This window comes from Poecilia formosa, unplaced genomic scaffold (genome assembly GCF_000485575.1).
Source record: "Poecilia formosa unplaced genomic scaffold, Poecilia_formosa-5.1.2 Scaffold423, whole genome shotgun sequence".
NCBI classification, from domain to species: domain Eukaryota; kingdom Metazoa; phylum Chordata; class Actinopteri; order Cyprinodontiformes; family Poeciliidae; genus Poecilia; species Poecilia formosa.
The window spans coordinates 166,223-179,111 of record NW_006800362.1 but is presented as its reverse complement, the minus strand read 5'-3'; the positions used below and the strand labels follow the sequence as shown (position 1 = coordinate 179,111).

Below are 12,889 nucleotides of genomic sequence, written 5' to 3'. Positions count from 1 at the left end.
TCAAATCAGTCCCCCTCCACATTAAAGGCAAGTAAGATATTTACAGGATATTTAAAGTAGAACATATTTTAAAACTCAAGTCTGAAGTGACTTGTAGAAAACTTCATCACAAGCTTAACTCTCCATTTCAGTACAGCTCAATTTGATTAAAAAAATTGTAATATAAAACGGCACATTTTCTTTGCTTCAGATATAAAATATTTAATGAATTCCTCCACTTAGTGTAATTAAAATTAAAATCAAGCTGTATCAATCCTCGAAGGTTAATTTATCTTACACGGCGAGTCTGTGACGTCTTTCTATCCTGGGGATGCCTGTGGCCTCATGAAGGTTAATAAGCTGCTTTGCCTCAGTCGTAGCTTGGATTGGGATAGAGTGGAAAAGTTAAAGAGAGAGGCCAGGAGAGCAAAAGCACCTTAATGCAAATCCCCAAACTCAAACTAATCTTGTCAAGTCTTCAAAACCTCTGGTTTCTTATTTAAGCCGTTTCCAGGCTTGCGTGGACCTGTACTCTCTATGGAGCCAAACACTTATACACAAGTTCAACATCAGTCAGCCCTTCTATAGCAGAGAGCACCAGAGGTCAGGGGTCTGGGTATAATGCGGAGATGATGAAACACCTTCTGGAATACATTGTTCAGCTGTCTGCACGCCCACTCTGGATTTTAATGTTAACTGAGCCGGTGTTGCACTTTAATGCACTTGATTTGATGTTACATGCTGGGATATACCCGTATATGTTGTAAAAGCAAACGCTTAATTCCCATGACCCCGCTTCCATCCTGAAGTGTTACTGATATACTTTCCTTTCACTTGTGTGTGTAGGTGGAGCAAAAGTGCAATAGCAGTGCAACCCCAGCCAAGTACACACAGTTTTACTATTTCTGATGGCTGACTGTAGTAGCACCGAAGCGTCATGCTGTGCAGAATTTATTCATGTTTCTGCATAGTTCCAACCATGTACATGTGTTTACTAAAACATGATAACGAGGGAAAAACAAGTTTGAAAAACATTTTTTAAATGGGGAGATTCTGAATAGTTTCCCCCCTGCTGCTACAACTCCAACTAAAATTCACAACCCATCAACAGTTTAATCTCTATACGTTCATCCACTGTATCTATATCGCTTATATTCTTAAATTTACTGTACAACGTCCTAGGCTGTAGTGTTTTATCCTAATAAAGTGTTTAATAACAAAGTACCATATCTGGGCAATTAAGTTTAAAGCTTCAATTACAGCTACTCTACTGTAATTCTTCAGTTGTCTTTTGTTTGTTTTACTTGTAAAGCAAGGAATATTAGGCATGTTTTGATTACCAGTTGTAGTTGATCAGAATGAAAAAAACAGAACAGAATATATACAAAATTATTGTTTTTCACATGGGCAAATGAAAAATACTATTTCTTAACCGTTACAAGAGTGAACTCGCCAAAATACTAAAATATTTAAAAACTTATTCCAAGGTGATGATTGCATATTACCATAAAATAAAAGAGTTCTCTCTATAGCAACAGCAACACTTTTAAGCTAAATTCAATATGGACGAAAGCAATGTCCAGCTGTCACCAAGCTCATCTAGAGCCAAACTCCAGCAGTCTGGTTTTTGGACAATTCCCTTGGAGTGACACTGCTTCGTAGTGTTTTTTTTTTTTTTTTTTGTTTTGTTTTGTTTTTTTTGCATTTTGTTTTTTTTTCTGTTTTGGTTTAAGGCGACTGTGGAGCTCCACCTGTAATCAGACAGCTCTGTCTAACTTACTTCTCAAGCTCTCTCGTCTGCGCAGTAATTTACCTCGCAGTAGTGCGAGAGGTCTTGATTATTTATATTCACGGAGGCACCATCTTGAACACAAAGAATTCAGGTTGTTTACCCATCCTCCAAGTGCCATCACAGGTCCTCTCTTCCCCCTCCGTGCTGCTCTTTTTCTCTGCTCACTTCCTGTCCGGCTGTGGGAATGTCAACCCCCCCGGCCTATTTAAAGACCACAAACCAATTCCACCACGGAAGCTCAAAGACAAATTAAACTTAATGCCATGTAACCAACTCAGCCTGCAACTGTGCACTGTCAGGCACAGAGCTAGCCAGCAGAGAAAAGGGGACTTGTGGGCACCTTTTTGATCAGTGTGCAAATCACGAGTCGACATGGAGTCAAATAAAAAGCGCTTCTGGAGATCGGAGTTAGACGACGAAACCAGCAGAGTTTCAGTTCGATCTTGCTTAAAGTGACATAAAAAATGCAGCATGTGGTTGATTTGTAATGGCTTGAAAAACAAATCTTCTGCACTCCTGTAAAAGAAAGAAGACGACCAACTGCTTAGGTGGAACAATCGCGATCGACCCCATTTCTCTAAGATACATTTTCTTATGAAAACCATTTTAATACTTTAGGCAATTTTTATCAATACTAACTTTTTAAGAAATTAATAAACGAACAAAAGTGCCACAACACTCTAAAGTGACAAAACTTTTTAATTCCCTCCTTATAGCATTTAAAATGTCCAATGAAACGTAGCAAGCCATCCATGAAGAGAAAAGTGAGCCATTACACATCAAGCATTCCCTATAAAACTCTCCGCTCTTGTTCTCTTATTTCTGAGCTTGGATTAGATATGCACTCCATATTCTGCTGCCTGGAATCAGGGGGCTTATTTAATGAAGCTCCATTGGGGCTTTTTCATGCGAAAAGCTCCAGTGACGGTGTTGAAATTGTCCTCGTCTTAAAGGCAAGACCTATTGTTAATAAGCATCCCATCACTCAATTAGGCAGGCTCATATACACTGTCTGTGGATGACGCACAAAATGATGCACTACGAGGGCAAGCAAAGAGAAATGCTTGAAGGTAAACATTTTTTTGTTGAATATATTACGGTGGTATTACACTGATACAGATTCTTATTTATTAGGGCAATGGAAATGTATTATCTGAGACATAAAGTTGCATCAGTAAATGTCAGGGAATGTTAATAGAGGTAGAAGACAGCCAACATTGCTTATTATTAAAACTAGGCATAAATTTGAAAAAAGGGGAACTTTAGCATTGCAATTCAAACTAGATATTCATATACACTGTATAAACAGACACATAACCTCTTTTTAACCTCACTGTCTGACAAATAGGTCAGACTTTTTTATGATTTAGGTCAGTTAGAATTACCTAAAAGGATTTTTAAAAGTTGGATGCCAGAATAATAAGTTTCGTAAAATGCATTTCAACAGTAAGGGAAAGCCAAGATGAAGTCATAGTTTTGTAGGCTTCCAGACAGTTCACAACATTTAAAATACTTAAAATCAACCTTTCAGGAGGAAAGTTTATTCATTTTCTACCAGTATGCCTTGACAACACTGTTCATTGTGGAACCTGCTGCTGACTGAAGTTATCAATTTTCAGAATCAGTCAGAGGTTAAAATAAACAAACAGGAAAGAAAAAGGTAATTTCTACAATATGTAGAGATATTCTGCTGTTTATTAAAGGTGAGTGAGAGAGAGAGAGAGAGAGAGAGAGAGAGAGAGGGAGAGAGAGAGAGAGAATTTCAGCAGAGGAAGTATAGAAGAGTACAGATGCTAAGTTTTCACTTTTGTGGTTCAACCTCTGTCATGAAGCATGCTGAATTTGGAGGAGTGATTGTGAGGATTTAATTAGTGATGAAGTTTCAGTAACCTTAGAGCACTAATCCTAAAGTCTGACAACAACATGGTATTTAGAGGAAGCTAAAGTGCTTTTTTTCCAACCATGTTGATACCCACCATGTGTCAATAACATAACGTGTTATATCAGCCTCCACAAGATCTAATTTGTTGTTGCACATCAACCTGCATTGGTGCTTTTCAGGAAGTGATCCTCTGACACAGACCTTTCACTCATGGTTTCAGTTTTATACGTGTGGAGTTTTGCTAACTCTGTTGCTGATTTTGCCTAAACACAGCAGGGCTTCGATCAGAAACATGCTGGAAATCAGAGGAACAACAGGCTGTTATTGTACGGCGATGCATTCTAGCAACAGAATGAATGTAGTGTACTGAAAGTGAAGGCAGGAAATGGAACTGCTGTGTTTTTACCCACTTCAAAATAAGAGCATGAATATAAGCATCTAACTAATTGAATAATTCTTAACAGTTGATAAGCAAAACTTATCAAAACTAATCAGTTTGACAGTCAAACTTTATTCAAATGAAAGATTACAAAAGAGCCAAGTAGTTAATTTAAGTAAAGCTAAGTGAGCTACATTTTTCAAAGTTAGCAAACGCCAAAGTGCTAAATGAAAAATGTGCTCTGCTATTACAGTATTAGCAGATTAGTGGAAATGTGGTCGCCACTGGGATCTATATTTGAAGGAAGACACACAGAAAACTAACCACGCTAATCACGGCATACCACACTGAAGAATGTTTAAAATGTCAACAATGTTACCATTTTCAGTCTTTTTAGCACACAGTGTTTTACAGCAAAGGGATGGAAAAAAATACATTGTCAATGTGGTTCCTGTATTCTTATTTATCATGAATCAGAATCGCTTCCAACAGCTATAAGAATGTCAAATTGTTTTTTTGTTGTTTTTTTTTATAAAAAATGACTGTAAATGGGTAAAAAGGAAAGACAAAATGTAATCTTAGAAAAAAAGTACCTTAGCTCATAAGAGGACTAAAACAATTACAGAAATATTAAAGAGAAACTGGCATGTCTCCATTTTCTGCTTTGCAAAGCCAAAGGGAGCAGACATTAAGTATCAAAACAAAATATTTAGTTTCACAGGCAATATTTATTTTTTTAAGAGACAGATTTCATGAATATTACACCGTACCTGAAGAGACATAAAAGTTAGCAGGGTGTAGTGTTGGGAGGCTGAAAGCGGCAGGTATCAAAGACAGCTAATATTCAGAGGGCTAAAGTTAAAGTGCACCGCGATAGCCGGAATGGCTCTCATCTGAGAAGAGAAGATTAAAATCAGTGGGACATCGCAGCGAAGCAATATGAAGTGGGAAAGAGAGGAAATTTCTCTCTAACATACACTCCCTCATTCTCACACAGATGGGCGCCCACACACACATAATATAACCTCCTACAATAAACTAATTACTCGTCGTTAATATTTAAGAGCCTAATTTCCATTCATATGTAATATATTAAAAACGTGCAGGGATAAGCAAAGAAAAGGGCTGACCCTGAGATATTCACAGCAAGCTAACTGCTCCAAACAGAGAGAAATGAACATCGGAGTGTTTTCTGTTTTATTGAGACAAATGTCTCCTGCCTGCACTAGCAATTAATGGCCTCCCTTTTAAAATGTGGAAAATGGTACAATTTGAGGCCTTCCCTGTTTTTTTTTTTTTTTTTTTTTTTTCAAATTGGATAATAGCCTCTTTGCCTTGTTTTAGGCAGTAATGGACTTTAAATGCAGAATGTGTGACTCGCTGCTTTAGAGACGAAGAAAGGTTATCGGATTTATTTAGTAAAATGTAGCATCTCTTTTTTCAGGCATTGAAGACAGATTGTGAAGAGGTTAAAAGGTAAAATTCAGAGCATTTAGGCGAGACCAAAACTGATAAACAATAACAACAAGAGAGGGAGTCCTTCCCCGAGGCTGGCCTCTAATCCAAACTCTTAAAAGCAATATGGCTGCCCACCCAGGGTGTCATGAAAAGGGATACTTCAATTGTGAACCCGCCTTGAGTCAATATCATCTTTAATTTTCTGCATATCTTCTTTAGTCATGCTGTAGATTGTCAGAAATATTTTTCACATAGCCAAAACTTTACTTTTAGGCTGCGGTAAATATGACAATAGATCTAAAAACTGGAGAAATAGTTCAGTATCGACTTTGCTGAAAGTATGGATGTGTACAATTTTAAATTGTAAGCAATACTGTTTTGGTTGGTTTTATATAAAATCGTGATTTATTTAGTTTATACTTTGTCATAAAATATATGATATAATATTTTTTACTTGATGTCTTTTCTCCGGCTACTAATGCAGATAGTATTACTTTAGCGATTTATGTATTTATTTATATAAGCAGTCCCCTCCAGGTCACAATTAAAGCTAAAGCCATCACTAAGTAGAGGGGCCCTTTCTCAATTAACACAATCAATAATAAACAGCCTTATTCTACTGGGAGAACATGGCAGGCCATCAAGTCTAACTCCCAAACATGTTGACAAAATAAAATACTTAAAGCTCATTAACATACACAGGCGCTAAAGCAAGGCAGACAATCCCAGAGTGGATTGCACTGTCTCTTGAGTTAAGCTTAAACTCATTAAACTGAGACCCCTATTAATCTGCAGCTAAAAAGACAGAGCTTCAATAAAAGTAGTTTTTCAAGAGCGACGAGCTTCTCAAAACATTTTTTTTTTTTTTTCCACCAAGACATGTTGTCGATGAATTAATAAAGCTTAATGGGATTAAAATATTCTGAGAAGCATTCATCTGTGCAACAGTTTGCTTCATTTCTCACTGTTTTTGTGGACCGAACGGGCGCTTCGGGGACCAAGCCGCACATTCTGCTGGTTAGCATCAGCTTTCCCTGACTGAGAGGTGGGAGGGAGTCATGTGAGGTGGCCGACCACGCAAGAGTGTGTTTGATCCAGCGACCAGGTCAGCCCTGATGTTAACAGAGTTATTAGGCGACCTATTAGGGAGAGTCAGGGAGGCGGCTAAACCCCCCACTGATTCCATCATTACTGCCGTTGTTGCAGGGTCATTACCACCCTGCTGCTGGGGCTTTGTAGCAGGGATTGAGAATCTGCTGGTGTCTTCACCACACCGGCTCAGTGGGGAGACTTAGAGTGTGGGGGTTGAGTTGTGGGAACAATGATAAAGGAAAACGGGAGTCGAAGTGAGCAAAACTACTGAAGGATTTGATCATATCCCTTGGTGTGAAGGGGAGGATGATTGCGCAGCCATCACTTAAAGTAAGGCTTTAGCCAAGTTACATTTTCAGAGATGACCTTTAGAGCAGCAACACAGTGGGGTGAGGGAAAACACGGTGTTGAGGTAAAATCTACAACAAAAAAGCAAGAACAAAGTAGAAACGATTTTTAGAGTTGTAGCAATCAACATGTTTGCTTTTTGTTACAGATTTTCGGTTTTTGGTGTGATCTGACCTGGTGATTCACATTTAGACTATTACCGTTTCATTTTCTAACAGTCATAACACATAAAAGCAAAACATATTCAATGGTAGAGCAAGTAGTGTGAATTGCAGGACTATCCAAATTTATTTGCAGTATTTGCTACTGATATTTGTCTGATTTTTATTAAACTCAAAAAAGCATTTTATAGTTCTGTAAAGAATTATGTACCAGGACTAAGACCACATCCAGACAAAGGCTGAACGACTCAAATTAGTAAATGTTAGGATGTGTGACATGATCAAGGCAATCTTCTAAAGAGACTGGGACCACAAACTCGATTAATGAGAGATTAAACAGTTAAGGAATGGTTCATTTCCATTTGCCGGGGATTGTTTCATCCACTGGACCTTACAGGGGTTAACACCATATGCTTAAAAACTGGTGTGATGATGCCACAGAGCGCGGGAACTCCAGTAGCACACACCATGATCACACAATCCAAAGATCAGGTACATGGAGCAAGGCTCAGAGACGAGAGGAATCTTTTTTTTGTTTGTTTGTTTTGTTTTGTTTTGTTTTGATGCACCAAATAAATATAAAGAAATAGAGATTTTTTTAAAAAACATTTAGAGCTGATTGAGGGACAAATTAACCTTTTCCCATCTGTTTTCAAATAAATATTACATATACTAAGATTTTACACAAAAAAATGATAATTATTTTTATTAAAACAAATAGAAATGTTACAAATTAAAATATTTGCTGAAACAATTAAACATTTTTCAGGTTTATGTTCACAAATCCAGAGTGAGTGTGTACAGAGAGATGCAGCTTGGTTTGCAGCTTTATTTGCCGTCAAGTCCTCCTCCCTCCTGTCCTTGTTATTTGTGCTGAGAAGCCCAGAAATCACCATCACAAAGTGGCACATGCCCTTTGTCCATCAGCAATTGATGTGGGCAATGGAGGAAACATTTTGGAGGAGCGGGTGTGTGAAGTTTGCCAACATCAATCTTGTTTCAAATTGAACCGCAAAGTTACAGCTGAATGGATTGGCTTTCAAATGCAGGAGGCCATGGCTACACGGGATTCAATCCCAGAGTGAATCTGATTTGATCCCGTGAGCCATACAAAGGCACAACCCACTGATTGATAAAGCGAAGTGAGGGGAGATGAGTGAAAGGAGTAAAAAGAGACCCAAGTCAATGCGGGAGGGTGGCGTGAGCGACGGAGAGGATGGTGCCGCGGAGAAAAGGAGGAAAACAGATGAGAAAGCAAAAAAAAAAAAAAAAAAGGAGAAGAAGTCTGTGAAAGGAGAATAAAATAACACTTAGCAAGACCAGGTAGTTCTACAGAGCCCATTTAATGGCTTACACACAAATTGTAAAGATGTGAAAAAGCGTGGCACTGACAGAGGGAAAATGGAGATGTCTGTCTACGATAACAGATTTTTTTTTTATCTCTGTGTGTGGGTGATAACAATTTTATGATCACAAAGCACAGAGTCGCACCGGAGGTACGTCTAACCTTGACATCAGCCGCTGAGGCGTTCCATCGGCACATTTTAAAAGTTTCGCAAATATTTTTTGCTCACAGAAAAAGGGCTTTTTTTGTTAGTTACCATAGAAAAATTAAATGAAGCATTTTGTGCTTAAACAGGGCTGATGTTACAAACAAAAGTGAAAATACTTTTACAGTTAAAAAGAATAGACATACTTTAGATTTGCAGTAAAATATGAAATTTCTTCATAGCTCTGACTTTAAATATTCAGCTCTGACTGAATATTTATTGACCCCAATAAATATTCAGAGAATTACTCGTATGTGAGGAAAAACCCATTTGTCCTTAATGCATAAACTCTTATTATTGATTTATTTTTTTTTAGTTTTGTATGAATCTGAATTCTCCCCCTTACTGTAACTTACTGAACCTCTGAATTTTGGGCAATTTCGATTTCAATTCTAAATGCGTCTTTTATTGGAATTTTCTGTTACAGACCAGCAAAGTTGAACGTGTGAAATTGTGCATTTCTTAAAATGTCAGTGTCATATTTTTTTACACAGGTACCCTGGACACTCAAAAACACAAGTGCACATATGCACATATTAAGAAGCTTAACAGCAAATTGGACTGTTTGGCATTTATTCACAAATCTTATGAGTCCAGAAAAGGTCCAAACGAGCCGCTGGAGGTAGCACTTTGGAAAACAACCAACAAACGAGCGCAAGCGCCGATAACGGTCGCTGCTTTAAGCTGCTGTTCTGCCAGCTTTTACAGCATTTTCCCACAGAATTACCATCACGATTACACCAAGCACATGTAGCATGGGTATCAACAGAAAATGTTAAAGTTATTGATAGCTAGAGAGCGTCATCCATCACACTAAAGCCATCGATTTCTGTTTGTCAGCCCGCTCGACTCGGCTACCCGAATATCTTAAAGTAGCATTGGCAGCATATTTCCACAGCGTCAGAGTCCCAGAGACGGACACGCTAAAGAAATAAATAAGTGCGCCACTCCTAGAAGACTGAAGCGAAGCCCGAAATCCCTCTTGATTATCATTTCTTTTCTTGGTAAAACTCATTAAACAGCAAGACCTATAAAAGCAGCAGGGGAGATGACAGTCTTGCATTCTCAGTTGTTTTAGAGGCTTCTGAGCGCAATAACCGTCTGAAAATTGGGGGCTGTTAAAGCGATTCTTTTTTTTTTTCTTCTTTTTATTAGTTTCTGTCACTGCCAAAGTGTTGCTTTTCAACAATGCCAGTAACAAGCACGAATCCCAAGGAGGGCGGAGATAACAGAAGCCTTTTTTGCTGCATTTTCTGAGGGCAGCTCTGTAGGGAAGGCATTTACACCTGCTTGCCTCATCTTTCACAATACACTAGGCCCCCAAAGTGTGCTTTACTTATAAATATCCACATCTTCCTGGTGTGTCGTTATTATAAAACTAAATCCTCAGGAGGTAATTCTGAATGGTTTGGTCTTACCAGCTAAATGCCTAAACACATTTTTACCTTCACCAGTTTCAATTGAGAGTTAAAGAAAGACTCCATGCAAACAGTTATGATAACTACCCAGGAGATTTGTTGACAAAACCAACCATAAGTTCAATGCATTTGACTATTCAGCATGAATCATGAAACGCACAGGAGGAAAACAAATGAACTACTCCCTCATTTTAGGTAAACCCGTCTTAGCAGGCTTTCAGAGCGGCACTAGCTACATCAAAGCCCGTCTCGCCGACTTTCAACTCCACAACTCCACTGACGGGGTGATGAGGAGGGAGGGTGTCGGGGTGTTCAAACATTAAACAGCATTTTTCATTCATGAGAAAATCATGTTCTGTTTCAACAATAGAGGGAAAAAGGGCTGATTCAGTCAAGTCGCTGCAGGGGTAATTGATAGGGATCCAGCGGAGGTAACTCCCAGGGGAAATGCTGGATCATGAATTCCTACCATGCCAGCGGGAACACGGACGATCTATTGAGGCTTTTTTTTTTTTTTTTTTTCCCCACAAACCCCAGTGGGCAAGAAAGTGAAGTTAATAAAGAATATAAAAGGGCATCTGAAGCTGAAGTACAGCCATGTGTTGCAGAACTACAAATATTTCGCTGGCTTTTGAATTCAGAGCCTATCTGAAAAAATTATCTCAGATGTAAAGTAAATACCTGAAACACAACCTCGGTAAATGCAAAGTGTAGTTTTTAAATAATAAGTTCATTTAGTGGGGGAGGTACCCATGTCGACATGGCCCTATGCAACTTTCCTCCAAACCACAATATTCATTAAAGTGAGTTTTTCATCAGGCAGATTCTGATCTCATTCCAGACTCACAGAAGTCAATCAGAACCTGACAACAACATGAAATAGGCTAAAAAATAACCTAAATAAGAGATTAAAAAAAAAAAAGATTATCTTTGGTGTTGAGTTAATGTGTCTATTTATTCAATAATTTAGAGGCAAAAAATGATTTTGAACTGAAAATGTTCCTTATTTTTTTAAATACCGTACATAGCTTTTGATGACAATGTAATTGTTACAAACTCTGGAATTCAATTGATTAAAAGTTTTAATAGAATCCCACCACTAATATCTATATCTGCATAGAGAAAAACGGAGAGACGCATAAACATCTCATAGATATGTTTTTGGTGTGTTTCTGTGAAGAGTATGAAATGTATGACTGCCAGGCCCTGTTCCTGCTCCCACTTCATTAGGCATTGCAACAACTGTTCTTTCCAAGCCACATCCTCTTTCCATCTGTATCACTCTGGAAAATCACCTTCCGGCAGCCCAGGGAAAATTGCTGCTCATTTCACAGTAGCAAAAAAAGGAAATGAGTCTAGTTTGTGGACCTGGAGGCTGTGAAAGAGGCAGAGCAAGAAACTGCTGGCAGGCTGACTGGTGTCCAAACAAACGCTGGGCATAAGAAAAAACTTGCAGGATTCTGTATAGTTATGTCCACACACGCTGACAGAGCTCAGATTTGACTCTTCTGCGCTTGACAGGGTTGACTTTTCCCCTCCCACTGCTGCTAGAATTAGAGGGGTGTACATACTGTCAAAGCAGTGGAAAACAATCAAATTGTCATGGGGGGATACATCAAGTGCTCTCAAACAGCCTCTTCCACTATAAAAAAACAAAGAAAAGCTCTGCACTGCAACTCTTATCCATAAGCAAGTTGGGTTCCTCGTTGTGTATCTGAGAAACAAACTGGCTGCGACAAGTAAACTCCCAGAGCTTCCTTCAAAGCCTCACATCCACCCTGATAGAAGATTGGCCTACTGGGCTGGAAAAAGGCAAGAGGCAAACCAAGCATAGCTGCCACGTGCAAAAGTTCAAGATTGTGCTCAAAACAAAAGGATGAAAAAACAAAACAAAACAAACAAAAAAAAAAAAAAACAGATCTGCAACAGCTCAATGGACACAAAAAAATCTAATGCAACACGAACCTCAGTGACGATTTATGCTTTCTTTTAAGGAAAACCAGGCTAAATGGGATGTCTGACACAAACAAAAACATTTAAACTCAAAGCATGCAGTGAAGATATAAGAAATAAACGCTTTGATTTAGAATAATTAACATCTAAGTGGGGAAAAAAATGTGTTGCCACAAGATCAAAGTATACCTTGGCAACCATCGCCTCAGAGGCCAAATGAAGCATGCGTGAGAAGATTAATTAAGGGCGCGGTGGAGAGAGATGACACCTCTTACCTTTACTCTGTGAGGAGAAGCACAGGGAGAGCTGAGCAAATAGGTCAGGGTTTTCAAACTTCTCTTCTTTGACTTTGATCCAGAAGCAATTCTCTGCCATTTCCTGAGGCACTATCTGCAATGACACAAGGATTCCATTATCGCCACAATCAGAAACCGTCATTCCATCAAGCTGCCACTCAAACTTCTTCTAGCTGGAAGATAGAAGAGGTTTTGTGAGTCTTTTCCTGTGTGTGGAGACGCGCGTGACCTTGGGTGGCATGTTGAGCATCTGAGTGGCAAACGGGACTTACAAAAGAAAAAAGCAAACATGAAAATGTGAGGCTTGAAATTGTGAATTATTCGACGATGGTGAAGATAACGATCTTTCAACACTGTCGGGGTGAGCACAGACATGAAAGCTTCTCATTTTTTTCCATCAGAGACTTGGACGAGAGAAACATTTCTAAAAGTAACCAACCACACCGAGACAATACCTCATCAGCAGAGTGGACCCCTGGTATTTATGGGGCCTAGGGACCACAGCCACCTGAAAGCAGCTAAAATTCACAAATACTTCAGACCCTCTCTAAAAAGTTTTATAAATCCATATTCTAATATTT

At 38.7% G+C, this 12,889-nt stretch overlaps 1 protein-coding gene across 1 annotated transcript in view; it reads right to left on the bottom strand.

The window, feature by feature from the left end:
• LOC103155363 (protein diaphanous homolog 2-like) overlaps positions 1-12,889 on the bottom strand; it is a gene marked incomplete at its 5' end in the record, with an annotated part of 266,071 nt that overhangs the window by 88,090 nt on the left and 165,092 nt on the right. Inside the window, one exon of the mRNA XM_007577025.2 lies at positions 12,288-12,402. Within this exon, the coding sequence (XP_007577087.2) occupies positions 12,288-12,402 (115 nt within the window). The remainder of the gene's footprint in view (positions 1-12,287; positions 12,403-12,889) is intronic.